We start from the raw sequence: 15,965 nt of genomic DNA, 5'->3' as shown, positions 1-15,965 counted from the left end.
CTCTAGCCCATCAGGAAGTATTAAAAGGCACTTGTCTCCCCCGCATTTTGAACAGCCTTTGAAAGGTCTTCCTACTTCCATTGTTATGCTTCAGAAGAATTTCATTTAAATTACCTTTATAAGTAAGAGAAAAGCCCCCAAGAGCTGACTCAAGTTTTGATCTTGTATACAATATTGAGTTTTGTCCTTCTGTGAGGCATTCAATAAACAATATTTGCATACATGCTTTGCCTTATTTGTGTTTAAGTATTATATATTCACCAGTTCTACTTCTTTCTTTTACCTATTTTAGATTACCAAGCAAAATGGTTCTTTTTAAATCACTCATTGACATTTTTCAGCTGTACCTTCCAGCTGTATTGTTTTGGGTCTTCTAGGAGCTTTAATTCAATACTGAGACCCTTGGCTTTATGTTCCTTTGATTAAACAAGTTCTTAAGTGTGGTCTTTTCCTTTGTGGTCATCTTCCTTCTTTTCTCCCTTTATCGTTTTTGCTTCCTTAAGATTCTATCTACAAGTTTTGTACCAGGAATTTTGTATCTCTTTTTCTTTTCTTTTTAAAGCCAATATTTATTCTTCTTTCATGGATTTTTGGGATTTTACTCAAATATTTTTGCAGCTGTTCCTCATTTGAAAATGGGAATGAGAGAATGTTGTGAAAGTTTCTTCAATACAGACATTGAATGGCAAGACAAATATATTTAGTATTTTATTTTTATATCTTTAATTATCCATTAGCTCACCATTTTTAATGTGTTTGTCATTGATGGGTGATTTTTCAGTTCACTGCCATTAATCAGTTGTACTGGCTTTGACTTTATGAATTTTTGGATCAGTAATCAAAGCCATTTATCTTCATTCAATCAGCATCAGCTATCACTTTTATATGGATGAATGATTTATTCTTGTACTACCATCCATTGAATCTCTAACACATACTGAGTTGGCTACTTCCCTTGGGTGGATCATTCACAAAGCCAAATCTCAGTGTTAGGGTTTTGTATCAGCATGGTTCAGATAACTCTCTAATCATCACTTGTGGCACTTGAAGTCTTATAGCTTTGTGTGGACTTCTACTTATTCTCTTGAGCCTTATTTACATGCACAACCTTTCCAGTGGAGAATGATTACAAATACATTATTTCACAAAATATTTATTTCCATGGTTATTCCTTTTCTTTTTTCCCCTATCAATATTCATCTTTTAACAGAGCATTCTCTCACAACTTCAGGTGGTGTGTTAGGGGATCAATATTTTTCTAGTACCTGGACTCCACAGGAAGCCATGTTTTGCATCAGCTTATTGGAAACATGTGTGGATCATCAAGCACTCCTAGTGTTGCTACCACTTCTACATCATCACACTGTATTGGCTCACGCAGACAGTTCCAAATTTAAGCAATCAGGATATAATTATTCTCGCAACTTTTGTTTTTTTTATCGCTACACTTATTTTTTGGTTCCATTCAACAAATTTCTTTCCTGAATTTGTTGGCTTTTTTCCTCAGGATGAATGTTCTACTATGGTTTTTCAATGTTTATGTGAATGTCTGATTTGTTCATTGATTGATGCCTTTTCAGCTTTATCCAAATGATCTTCTTTTCTACTGGTCTTCATTCTCAGATCTAGCTTCATTGTCATTAAAAATCTTGCTTCAGACTTTGGGAAATCTCTACCTTAATGTTTATCCCGTTTTTGTTTTCCATTAGTACTAGCCAATAAATTAGTTCTATAAAGTATCAGGGTTTCTTCATTCCACTTTGGCTAATTCAGCCATCGTTTACCCTGTTGTTGTTGTTTTTTATCACAAGGAACAAATTCTTTTTCTACTATGAAAAAAATGTTACATCAGTTCAGTCCAGTTCCTGTTGTTTTACTTCACAGTCCTCTTGAAGTTCTATTTGATCACAACGCTTAAGGATGATGTTGTCAAGGTATGTTAACATTCCTTTCTTAGAGCTTGCTACCTGGTGATTCAGTTGTCTTTATTATGACACTGTCTGGTTCTCTTATCTATTGCGCAGTATTTCAGAGGTCATTTTTCCTGGTTTGAAGTTTAAACTTTTGGAATGAAAATGAATTTCAATAAAGTACATATCCAAGAAATACATTATGTCATAATAATTATAGACATAGAAATCTGGCTTGTGACTGGAAAGCAGGGCTAATATAGCTGCCACTTATGCATTTTCTGTTAGTCATATGAAAGGTAAGATGGTGGAGAACTTTGGATAGAATGTAATGCATTAAGGACTTTAAGTATGAAAAATCATGTTTGTTGTTGTTAGAGTGAGAACAATTAAACAAGGAAAAACAGTATTTCAGAAGTAAGTACCTGGTTGAAATTAATTTTATTTTTTAAAATGTAAGAATTACTATGAATGAAATTGCAACATAATCAGTAGATAAGTTTTGTTGCTGTTATGTGTAGTAGCAGGTAAATGTTCTTTGATATTTGCAATAATTTATCTTCACAACTACTTTTAAATAATTCAATATTTTATGATACCAGTATTTTTAAATTAGAAGTATTCATTTGTTAATCAATTAAAATAATTACTGTAGTTAAAATAATTTTTCTATTGCATCTTATTACCTTAAATATTAGTAAAGAGTTGACATCTGATGCCCGAATGGTGAATAAGGAGCTATTTTGTTTGCGCTGCCATGACAACATGGGGATACCCATATGTGGAGCCTGTCATCGACCAATAGAAGAACGAGTTGTACATGCTCTGGGTAAACAATGGCATACTGAAGTATGTTTGTCATAATTTTAGTGTTGAAATTTTAATTTTCTTTTATCTTTCAGTATTTGTAATGAGAACATCATCAAAACTTCCATCTAATGCTTTATGTCTTTTCTAACTTGCTCAGCAATATTCTAATTTTTACTCAATTTTTAAGCTGATCATTAAGCCTTAGCACTTGAACATTGCAATCAAACATTTCTGAATGTAGTAAACATTTAATTTGTTTAATATTCTATATTTACTTTCTTATGTGAGAATATATTTATTTATTTTTCATAGAGCAGAAAGAATATACATTAAATATTAAAATTTAAGTCCATAAAATGATCATAAGGCTTAAGAACTTTCAAAAAGTGATCCATATGTTTGATCACTGGCATGAAAGGGGAAAATTGAAAGTGTAAAATGGAGATTTAAAATTTATTCATAACTTGAACAGTTAGTTAACATGATGGGAAAAACTGATTAATCAGTGAATAGGTGTGTAGTAAGACAAGAAAATGGTACAAGAAATAAGCCATGTAAAATAAGATGCATAAATACATCAAGTAGTATTGATTGAAAGAAACTAAAGTAATCAAGATCAGCTATCAAATTGGATTATAGCAATAAAATTGGACTAGAATTAGAGTAAACACAGTACATGAAGTAAACAGTTCAAAAAGAATAACACTGATTGTAATTAATTATTCAACTACTAAAATAACAGGAGATATAAAACATTAAAAATAAAACAAAATTAAGTTATTTATAGAATATACTATAAAATACTGATATCTTTAATTCTTTAAACCCAAATATGTGTTTTCAGCATCTGGCCAAAAATCCTGATTTATCTATTGGACAGTGAAAGTGTCTGATAACATTTATATCTCTTTGGCTGAAGACTAAACCAAAACATGTTATTATCTGTCTTTTATAAACAGACTGGACATTTTCTAAGGTATATTGATAAGTATTAGGACATCATGAAAACAATTCTAGCAGAATGCTAAAAAACTTACGAGTTTAAAGAGTTAAACCTACAAAACTGAAATGAATTGTGTAGTACAATGACAGTTCTTATACTTTGTTTTTCATGTGATGCAGAGATGTAATGATACTATACTTTATAAAACTAACCAAACTAAATTGTATCTGTAATTTTGTCTGAGGTAGTTAGTCATTTTCAGCTTTCACTTCTTATGAAAAAATGATTAATTGGAAATATAACATCATGCAGTTAGCATTTTTGTATTTATTATATCACTGAGTTATAGAAAAAAAAGAAAGAAAAATACTACTACAGAAATAAGTGATTTTTAGTAAACTTAGATGGTACACATGGCTTAATAATGAATTGTGTTTTAGTATCAAGTATTTAGATGAAAGTTTTCTGTTATGAACTATAGGAAAATATTAACTTTGTTCTTGGGTGATCTTTTGCTAAAATTTGATTTTTCTTGAATTATCTATAACAGTATTAATAATTAAATGAATAACGTAATTTTTGTTTCCGTAACAAAGTTTTATGGTCTTTGGGTGTGGCTTTTAAAATACTGCATGAAACTCCTATGGTAATAATGATTCATAAAAGATATTTAGTAAATACTTTCATAAAATATTTGAAGACTTAAACATAAATAACACCCATCTTTAGAATATATTTTTACTTCAAGTGTGTTTCTCATTATCATGAATTAACAGTTTGGTTGTTTATAGAAAAGTTAAAATTTTTCTATACTGAAAATGTATTCCTGATATGTACTTACCTTCTTTTTACATGATAAGCTGTTCTCGTTCAATGTTGCCCTCTGTACGCAAACTTTTTCTTTATGCACGCCACAAACCTTCTGCTCCCCCATGTTGGAATTCCAATTCCAACATGACTCTCATGCAAATCCTCATGTGTTATCTATTACCCAATAGGAGCATAACAAGTACTCCTTCTGCATTTCTCAACCAAACCTTTAACTTCAAAGTTTGGCAGAAGGTGAGAGCACCAGAAAACTAGGGAGAAATGGTGGGAAGTGTGAGTAGTTGTAAGCGCCTATCAGAAGTACCTTTTCAGTATAGGAAAATCATAACTTCTGACATGGTACTTACCTTCTTTCACAAGATTACCACCCACCCAGTGGTACAATAGTATGTCTGCAGACTCCAATTGCTATAAACTGGGTTTTGATACTCATAGTGGACAGAGCACAGATAGCTCATTGTGTAGCTTTGTGCATAACATACAAGCAGACAAACTCGAGATAACCTAGAAAGAATGACAGAAGTACCTCTAAAAGCATATGAAGGATACCCCAAGAATGAGAGAAATAGATCTGATGTTCAGGAAAGGGGGAACAGCACCACTTCTAAGTTATGTATACTCTTTGTCTATGTATAATTTGTAAAACAAAAGGGTGGCAATTGTGAGGTCTAGAGTGATTAGGAACATAAGATAAGGCTTGATAAGTCAACTATATCTGAAACTTTCTCACTGGGTACTGACACCTCAAACCTAAGAATCAGGGATTAAGACCTGCACCGATTACTCATATGACACAAGGATCATCACTACATTATCAATCCAGGAATTGTCATTTGGCATCAAGAGGATGAAAACAACTTGTGTGAAGACATATTTTGATTGGTTGATTAAAATCCAAAACCTCAACACTGGAAACTGATGTCCAAACAAAGGTAAGATGAGGGCTCCTAATGAAAGAGGGGAACTGCATTTGAAATAGATCAACTCCAGTGTGTATAGAAGCTGCAACAAGAGGCCTTATCACCCAGTAAGGTGGCAGATCAGCACAACTGTTTGTGAAAAATAATATTTGGAGATCATAGCATTTTGGATAGTGATGAATCAACTCCAGTGATTGAGTAAATAGTATATGGATGCCACATCAAGCAGTAAGATGACAGATTTATTCCATTGAGTTGGTAAATAGCATCAGGAGGCCATGTCATCCTATAAGGATGTGGATCAATTCAATGTATTGTGATAACTTACTCATCCACTAGTAAGGAGAAGGATCAATTCCTGTGGAGGCCATGTCTCAGATACACCAGTAGAATACCATACCTTGTACTCAATTTAATGGTTCTAATCTGTTTCATGTGAAACTCATTCAGGAGGATGATTACATGGTCCACCATCCCAGAAGCTTGAAACTAGAAAGTGGCAAGGGCTCCCATACTTTATGAGGAAGGGGGTTACAATCCATTGTAAAGCTTGGAGGAACGTTATCATCAGAGATAGTGCAATGGGTGACCATAAAATTTTATTTCATAAAGCACACCATACCAAATTATTCACTTAAAATATGTCAGGGATGGGCAGCAATTTCATTCTGCTTTACTCATGCAATTCATGGGTGATACCATCCATAACAGATATGTTTATAAAGCAATTCTTGTGAGGTAGGTAACTTTCAAATAATCTTGTGGAACATCCTAACTTGACAATGAACACGTAAAACCATGGACGATAGAGAATGAGTTTATGTGGCTTACACCGTCGATTTGAAGATAAAGAATACCTGGTCAGGCACTGTAATGCTTCAAACTATAAAGGTAGGACACCTGGGAGGCCTCTGAAAAAAATGCAACAGCGTAGTGAGAACAAGAAAGCAAAAACACTACTGTATCTGGAAAATTAAAGGTATGGGAGAGGGTTACCCAATATTTAGTAAGCAAGGAGACTGGAGACTGAAAGCCAATGGTTAAAAGAGCCAGATGTGAAATTCTGCAACGTGTGCCACCAAAGGCTTGTCAGCAGAAAATTTCACTTGCACTGATGCACTTTCATGGAAGATGGTTCTATGGAAGTAGCTTAAAAGGAGATGACTTGATGTGTGAAGCTGGATTTTTTTTGTCAAGAGACTGACAGAAGTCTAGACATGAAGACACAGGACAGGGAGATTGAAATATAGAATGGGGAATGAGGTTGATGAAGAAGAGAGGAAAATAGTGGAAGAGGAACAGGCTGTGATGAGAGTAGATGTAATTTCTGAAACCATGGTTGCACTGGCCAATAGGGTGCAATCAGGAAGATCCAAGAAATTTCATGGGAGTCTACACATAATGGTATTTGTGAAACCGATCCTGGCTGTAGGCATTGACATCCATAGCCTGTGGATGCAGTGCAGGTGACCAAAAGAGAACCAAGTTGATTTTGAAGCCTGTGAAAAGTGCATCCAATTGAAGAGAACCCTATAAAAGCAAAGGTCCCTGAAAATAAACAGATATAATGTCCACTGCATGGAATATATTTTGTGTGGGCATGAAAAATAAGTTACAACTAGATTGAAAGTACCCATCATGTAACCTGTTTTAAGACAAAAGTGAGGTGCACGTGTCCAGTATAAAAGATCTAAATTCTGAAAACATAAACCTCTGTATTGGATAACTCCTTGATGGTTGATGTAAGCCACTACTATAGAGCTGTCTAAATGAATCATCACCAGAGTGTTGGCCAAAAGAGAGAAAGTTATGCAGTACCCAACAAAGCACTAGAAGTTTGAGAATGTTGAGATGCAATACATATTCATCCAGTGACCAGTGGCTCGAAGCTTTTTTAGTGATTGGCCCAAGCCCCATCATTGAAGAGAAGTGTCCATAAACATACATATATCCAAATATAGGGAAGGAAATGGTAAACCCACTGACATATGGGCTTTAATTAGCCACTACTGCAGATTGTCTCTTAGGGAAGGAGGAAGGTAAATGGTGGTTTAAAGGGGATCCCTTGCAAGTTTCCATCAGTCATGAAGTTTTCACTCCAGGGATTGAATATCGGCACAACTGAGAGGGACCAATGCGATGTCTGCATTCCCAAAAACAAAAGAACCTTGCAAATATAAAATGGCCAAGCTAAGTGGACATGGGGAACTAAAAGTTCAATGGAACACAGGCATAAACGAGAATGTAGAGCACAACTGATGTTGGTGTCAAAGAATACTCCTAAATGAACTAGATGGTGGGTACGTTGAAGGACTAATTTCTCCAGTTTGACCAACCAGCCAACTTGAGCTACCAGAGAAAAGAGGTGGTGAGTTGGAGTGGTCGACTCCTGCTTGGAGAGAAGGAGCTAGTAATATATATATATTGATGAGAATAAGTGAGCTGCATGGATATGAATATCAGGAGAGGGAGAAAATATGAAAAATAGCTAAGAATAATGTTCATGCAGCAAGGAAAAACAATGGAAGCAAGAGATAGGGGAAAGAGGTAAAATACCACAAACCTTAAATACAAAATCTCTGAAGGCTTAATGGAATCTTCAGGCTATAATTGGGAAGGAACAGCAAACCTAGGAGAAAGAAAAAGAGAATCATAATTTTCATCATTATGAATAATGAATGAGCATATCATGCTCCTGTTGGTTAAAAGGTGATGATGTACATAAGAGACATGTTGGAATCTACCAATTACAATAGGGGGGGAAGAGAAAACCAGGGGCATATATAAAATAAAAGCACTGAATAAGAACATCTAATCTTATGAGATGAGAAAAGTGCTGTATTGGAATTAGTATTTTGTCTCTATTTTATAGATAAATAAATTTCAATGAAAATATATTTCAAACTTGGTTAAGAAAAGATGCATATCACAGCAAGAAAACATTTCAGGAAATGTGGTTAAATTGTGCTATTAGATAGCAATACATCATTTTTTCAAAGGTATTTATAAAGGTGAACATTTATTGAAATATTTGTAAGTCTAATAATTCCACTTAGAATTTTTCTAGTAGGTTCTATATAACTTTTGTTAAACAAAAATTTCAGCAACACTTGAATACTCTTTATTATGTTAAAATAAGGTGAACTAGTTAAGCTTATGTGTATTTGAGGACATTTATAGAGCAGTTTTATATTTCTGTTTTAGTTGTGTAAGTTCCAAACTATTAGAGTAAAAGATGTTCAAAATTGACACTCTCTTAAAGTTATGCTGTTTCTTGTTAAACGAAGGGTATAAATATTCTAGCATACCATATAAATTTATCAATAGCTGTATTAAACTGTGAAATAACTGGTATTCATTTCAGTGATTATTTCCCAAACTTAATGTTCAATGAATATATTGTTTTAAAAACTTTGCACCTTTATTCTTGAAAAATCACAAACGTTATTAGTGTATAACAAATTAAGTATATTAATGCATCTTGTTAAATATCACTATTTGTGTAATTATCAGGTGATTAAAACAAATGTAAAGTGGAGAAAAGATAGCTTGTAAAGTGTGTATTATTAACTAGTATTAGATATTGTAATAGATGTGACTGGGATAGACTGATTTGTTCTGATCATAGATTGATATTACTCATAATTTTGTAAATTGTGGGGGTGAAAAATTATTTTTATTTACTTTAAATATGTTAATTGGTAAAGTTAAAGAATTGTATTATTAGCAAGTTATAAAAGTGTTTGCTTCATATTTGTGAACCAGTTATTTCCCTGCTTTGTCGCTCTATAAATCTGTTTGGTGTATGTAGGTTATTTATATGTTGGCATATTTCTTAATCATCATATATTGAAATGTTGTTTTATGTCAATATCACACTAAGAACAGTGTGTTCAATAAACTTCTTGTGATATATTCATGGTAAATAATCAGTAAGGTATTGTAAGATTATTAGAAGACAAAATTATACTCTTTTCTCTTATTTTTAGCATTTTGTGTGTGCCAAGTGTGAGAAACCCTTTCTAGGGCACCGCCACTATGAAAAACGAGGAGTCGCATATTGCGAAACTCATTACCATCAACTGTTTGGAAATCTTTGTTCTTTCTGCAACAGTGTAATAGTTGGAGATTGTAAGTAAACTTTGTGCTGCATTTTTTTCATTAAGAAAACTAGTTTATGTAGTTTTGGTATTGAAATAGACCACGTGAATAAGAAAAAAGCAAAACACATTTTGCTTTGGATGAATTACATAGTCAATAACATTAAACAGAAATGAAACTTGTCTTTTTAGGATGGTAAAAGGAAGAGAGAATAAATGGATAATTTTAGGTAATGATTGTACTGTTTAGAAGTTATCATGTTACAGTGTTGATTATATTTACAATGAAGCATCTCATTGTGATTCATTTTAGAAAATGTATGTAATTAATATAACATTGCTATGATTATTTGTTTTGGATAAATAATATAATTAATATCTGGCTATTAATGTAGTATTGTTATATGTTTTAACTCTACTGAATTATAGGAATAAAATTTATATAGACTACAGTTTCATATTCACTTGTATATTTATATTAGAGCTTTTCAACTCCTGTTTTAAACTTTTTACATTTAAGATGTATAAAGAATATTTTGTCCTTGAAAAAGGTTTTTAATATAATGATTGTATTCTTTTGTACTCCTGGATAATATTAACCTTAATGTTTGTATTGTTGTACATTCATGTGCAACTAGGGAAAGTTTAAACTTAATGTTTATATCCTAATAGATAGGTGTATTTGTACAAGGAAAATGTTGAAACCAGCATTTGAATTTTTTATAGATTTATGTTTGAACATAAAAGTTTTTAATTCTTATCAATTGATTTAACTTTTTAATTAACCAATTTATTATAATTTTAAAATATATTTGGCTTTTTTATCAAGCTATATATATGCTAATATATATATATATATATATAAAAGGTTTAGTTTAGCTAAAACGTTATCTATTAGTAAAATATGTGAATTTTATCAAGGTACTTATACTTTTATAAATTGTGCACAAATTCTTTTAACATAAAAAAATATAAGTTTTTAAGAAAGCTTACTCAAAGAATGCTTTTCAACTGATGAATACTGTGTATAATCATTCTGATCAGTTTATATTATTTTCTGTTCTTTATTTAGCAATCAAAATTTTCCAAAAAGCCTGGTGTGTCAACCACTTTTCTTGTTCAGGTTGTGACAGGAAGTTCCCCAGCAAGTAGGTATTCTTTGTTCTTTTATTGTATATTTTGTTTATAATTTGCTTGGAGAAAGTTGCTTCTTTATTAGACGTAATATTAATTAATTGCTGGTCTTCGTTTTTCATGTATTATTTTGTTATATTTTATATATTTTGAATGTTAATCTAAACACATATTATTTTTCCATTTAATTTTTTTTAATGGAAAAAATATAAGTCAAAAGACATATTTGTAGCTTCAAATTGCATCGGGGCAAGCTTTTGCTACTTTGGGAGTTGGTTACAGTTGCTCAGTGTTCTGGGTCACTGGATGATTGTCCTCTATTATCATGTGAAGATATGTCTGAATATGTGGAAGTGAATAATGACAGCCTGTTTCCTACTGTTACCTGTGCGTCACTGTTTTATTTCACTTCAGGGAAGATGTCTCCCCTTGTTGACTTAACACTTCAGATATGATTTATCTTACTTTTATTTCATGTTTCCTTTGATTCCTCAATTGCCCTCCTCAGTGTCATGTCAATGGGCTAGTATCAAGTGTTTCAACTGCCTCACCAAATATTGGAGTTCATGCTGGTTGTTTTATGGATCAATTGCATTCAGGGGTTAGTACGTTGTGACTCCACATAATCTGGTAGCCTATGCTTTGGCATAGCACCATTTTGTCTTTTTCTCCTTAGGTTCACAGCATTTCTTCTAGTTTATCCTTTTATGTGTTAAAACCCTGTACTTTGGTGGTTTTTTCCAGCCTTCCTTTTCTTGTTTTCCACCATGGCATGCTTCTCATCTGCCATTCCCTTGAAAACATGATTCTTCTGTTAGTGGGACCTTTTTGGGGTCAGATCATTCTTTTATTGCAGGTACTTTTGCCTTTTTCTTCATTGATTGTTGTGCACACAGTTTATTTTCTATGCCAGAAGATTTTTGGAGGCATTCCCAACTCTTTTTGTACCCAAGTTGAGTCAAGATGGTTGCACACCTTCCTTTCCTCATTAGACTTCCATTTGTTCCAGCCTATTACTAAACTTGGTACCGTGCCTAGCCTCTTCCTTCCTTTCAAGTTCCAGTTGGAATGTCCTTCCCTTCTTCTCCCACTGCTCTAGATATTCTATCTCTTTTGTTTGCATGTTATGGAACTACTGGTTCTCAATCTATCCTCCCCTCCTTTTTTTACTGCTCTATAGACTCTATTCCTTTCAGAGATGTGGGCTTCTTTAGAAGCCCTCATCCCTCTTGGTTGTGCCCACCTGTATTGCCTTTGATGGACTGATGCAGACTTGTCTGGAATTCCTTGGATGCCCTTTTCCTCCTTCTTTACAAACCATCTTCATTTGCTAGTTGGATTGAAAAACTTAACACTACTGATGTTTCCCTTCTTCCTCCCCAAATGAAATCACCTTTGTAAAGATGCCTCTCTTTCCAGTTGAAGTGATTATCTGGATGCTTCGGAGGTTTTTGTGGCAATGGATTCTCTCAAGAGTTTCCTCTTCATATTAATCTCATGAAGCTTCTCAGTGTTTGCAGGTTTTGGTTCATTTTCTTACAGATCTTCAAGATGGTCAGTGATGGTGCCTTCTGACAACTCAACAGCAGTCTTGTACATCTCCAAGTAAAGAGACACTCAATCAAGAGACCTTTGTTTCAGATGCTGTGCTTGATGTATTGAACCTACAGCCATCAAATTCATTTGCTGGTTTCTCATATTCTGAGTGCCCCAAATTTTTTTGCAGATCATTTATCATGTTCCAGCTGAATTCTTCTAATGGAGTAGTCTGTACATTTACAGGTGTTAGATGATGCATTGTGCCAATATACAGTTTCACCACTGGCCGACACACCCTCCTTCCTATCATTCCTCAGATGTTCTGATAGTCTTCACACGTGTGTCTGGGTATCATTTTTCTTCCACACTGAGTGATACATTAACATTCCCAATGCTGCCTGCTGATGGACAGGAGATGTATTCCCATTTTAATGTCCAACTTCCTATCATCTCCTGGATGTCAGTTCCTCTGGATATGGTGATAGTCAGGTTGAATGTGTTGTACAACCATGATTAAACTGGGGAGATCTCTCCATTGTTTTACCGATTATTGTAACAAGACAATATCATCTGGGTGAAGAGTATACATTGCTCAGAAGTAGTAAAGCCTCTCATGGGAGTGTTGTCTTCCACTGGACACATTCTAAAGGGGTCATCTTCTCACTAAACTCTCCTCAAATTTAATGCAGAATTCTAACTATTTGTGAGGAGTGAAAAGATATTGTATCAGAAGTTAACATTTTCCTACAGTGAAAATGTATTTCCCATAGATACCTTCATTTCCCACTTCCAGTGTAGGTTTTGTATGTACTGTCCAATCTCATGACGATGGATGTTTTGTCACACTCCTATTGGTGGAGTGTTGTTGCATGATAGCATGCAGTTGTCTCAGGTAAAGGTAGAGGGAGGTGTCAAGGCTAGTGATGAGCAAACATTTACATATAGAGAAGGCAGCATAAATCAAGAAAAGCTATTTGTCTGGTGAGGTATCTTTCAGTGTAGGAAGATGTTAACTATATTGTGTGTAATTTCTTACATGATAATTAAGATATAAAATGATTTTTCTTTACATTTTTTTAAACTTCCAGATAGGTTTTCTTTGCATTATATGACATTTGAATTTTTTTTTAAATTAATACAGATCAAGAATCTTTGAGTTCGATTTGAAGCCTTTATGTAAGAAATGTTTTGAAAAATTTCCTGCAGAATTAAAGAAGCGTCTGAAAAAACAGTATGAACAAAACTTACAAGAAAAGTAAAACAAAACTGAAAGGAATTGTAGGTGTTCTTGTTTTTAATATACAAATTGACTCAAAATTAAACAATATCTATCATTTTCTGTTATGTGGATAAGTCTGATTTTACCAGTGGTTTCTTATAGTATTTATGATTTGACACAAATAATTTAAGTACTTTTTTTAAGCCAACATTTCAATTATTATGCAGTTTTTTTGTAGAGTTTGCTTTATGTGTTTGTGTCTTGCTAATACTTTAGCATGAACTATACTGAAAAAATAAATATGAAGAATGTTCTGTTTGAGTGGAGTTCTAGCAAACGAAGAAATATTTTAAATTCATATTAAACTGATTTTTTTACATGTGTAGGTGCAAATTATTTGCTTTGATGATTGATTTGCTGATAGCTTTTATAACTGCTTAATTTGGTATAGAATGTTTTTTTTATACTTGAACAATATTTTTAGGTGCATTTGAAGTTTTGCTTGTATTCAAGTTTTGGTTTTATGTGTTTTTATTCATCTTATGATTTATTGGCAGTATTTTGAGATATCTATAAAGTATCTATAAAACATGTAAAATATCTGATGAATATTTTAGTTATTTCACAATTAGAATTTTTTTTGTAAGTACATTTTCCCACTGAATTGTTTCAGCAGACCACAATTTAATCTACACAATATGCTTCTGTTTCCTTTCCATAATTATGCAACCTATGAACTACAGATTGAGAGATTCTGTTTTAAAGAATAAAGTGACTTTTTGTTTTCTTGTGTTTAGTGCTTGTAAGACTATCTTATTCTCTGTGTTTTACACTCACATTTTTGGGTAATTTTAAAGGTAAACCTAGAAGTACTGTTTTAATAATTTTTGATTTTGTCCATCTCAGTTGATCCATGTCTTCTAGGTCACAAGACTGGCACATTTTTAAAAGTAGGGAATTATAGTCACTCTTAGCTGTGGGGCATTATAACTTTATTTTACTTTCACTCATAAGTATTTATAATTACTGTGTTGAGGGAAGTAGGCAGTAGATACTGCTGACCAGATTCCTCCTTCTGGTGAGCAGGACAGAATTAGGGATGGAAATGCCTGCAACTTAAAGGTCTCTGACCTGATAAAGCCCATGTTTCATATAATGTGCCATACATTATTAAAAGTACTAATACCAGTCTATCTTGCTTCTTTCCTAACTGATATCAAAAAAGTTTTATTTTTGTAGTTCAAAAATCTAAAATTTAGCAAGTTTCTTATTGAAAATAGTTTTACACAAATCAGAATGAAATTGTATATGTAATATTGTTTATCACAGTCTATTAGGTCGTTTCTTATGAAATGGCTGACTTTCGCTTGGTTGAAGAGTGACTGTGATAAGGATAAATTGGATACAATAATTTGACTGTATGCTATTTGGTATTAATGAGAGTGCTGTGCTTTTCATTTGTCTGTCATGCCAAATTGTATTATAATTATTTTTGTGTTTCTTTGGAACCCTATACAAAATGATGTCTTCAAAAGAATGGAAACAACTTTTTGTATGTGTTCAAAGTGGGAAAAAAATGCAGCCAAGGAGGCTGAAAACATCAATTTGGCATTTGGACAAGGGACTACTTCTTAACAGACTATTTGGTGTTGATTTCAAAAATTTCACTCAGGTGATATGAACCTTGAGAATGAATCCCAAGGAAGGTCTCAATCTGTTGTGAATGAAAAAAGATTAAGAGCTATTTTGGAAGCTAACTTATTCATAAACAACAGCTTGGGCACTTGCAGCAGACTTAGAAGTTTCCCTACAACTCTTTCTCATCATCTGGCTGCAATCAGAAAAGGTTACAAAATGAGACAAATCGGTACCACATGTATTGAAAGAAGGGCAGAAACTGGTTAGGAACAAGAGGGAGTCATTCTTTAAGTGAATCATTACCTACAACAAGAATTGGATCCTGTATGACAACTGGAAGAAAACATAACAATGGTTGGATGCAAGCAAGTCTCCAAGACATGCATTGAAACTACCTTTGCACCCAAAAATGGTTATGGTGATGGTATGGTGGTCTACAGAGGGAATTATCAGTTACCCTTTTTTCAACCAGATAAAACAATTACAGCATGATCTTACTGATAACAAATTGATAAAATGCATCAAAAATTAACCACCCCATACCTCACAAATCACCATTTCAAAATTTAAAGAATTGAAATATGAAATTTTGGAGCATCCACCATACTCTCCAACTAATTATCAACTTTCTAGAACAAAACATTTAGGGTACAGGAGACTATTGTTGAAGCCTTTGAAGAGTTTATTATAAAGTCTCCAAAATAACAGTTTTATAGAGATGGGATATTTTCATTATATCCTGCTAGGAGAAAAACCACTGCAGCATATGGAGCATATTTTGAATAAGAAAACTAGTGTTTCTTACAAATATGGCATTTTAATTTTTACCTATGCAATCGGCTATTTCATATGAAACAAACTATTACAATGAAATACTTACTTTAAGTTAGATGATATAGGAGAGTCTAATTTATAGAAATGCAA

General features: G+C 33.1%; 1 protein-coding gene across 5 annotated transcripts in view; it reads left to right on the top strand.

Annotated features, from left to right (window-relative positions):
- LOC143246151 (LIM and senescent cell antigen-like-containing domain protein 1) overlaps positions 1 to 14,199 on the top strand; it is a 51,940-nt gene extending 37,741 nt beyond the window's left edge. For 4 of the 5 annotated variants that reach the window (XM_076492389.1, XM_076492386.1, XM_076492366.1 and 1 more), the window contains 4 exons: positions 2,609 to 2,759; positions 9,401 to 9,542; positions 10,584 to 10,659; positions 13,326 to 14,199. In XM_076492389.1, the coding sequence (XP_076348504.1) occupies positions 2,609 to 2,759; positions 9,401 to 9,542; positions 10,584 to 10,659; positions 13,326 to 13,443 (487 nt within the window). In that variant the 3' untranslated portion in view covers positions 13,444 to 14,199. Of the gene's footprint in view, positions 1 to 2,608; positions 2,760 to 9,400; positions 9,543 to 10,583; positions 10,664 to 13,325 lie in introns of all 5 variants that reach the window. The other variant, XM_076492373.1, reaches the window with a different exon arrangement.
- The last annotated feature ends 1,766 nt before the right edge of the window (positions 14,200 to 15,965 follow it).

Source organism: Tachypleus tridentatus, chromosome 1 (assembly GCF_004210375.1).
Source record: "Tachypleus tridentatus isolate NWPU-2018 chromosome 1, ASM421037v1, whole genome shotgun sequence".
Taxonomy (NCBI): domain Eukaryota; kingdom Metazoa; phylum Arthropoda; class Merostomata; order Xiphosura; family Limulidae; genus Tachypleus; species Tachypleus tridentatus.
Note: the sequence above shows the minus strand (reverse complement) of the source record. Positions and strands in the feature narration are given on the sequence as shown.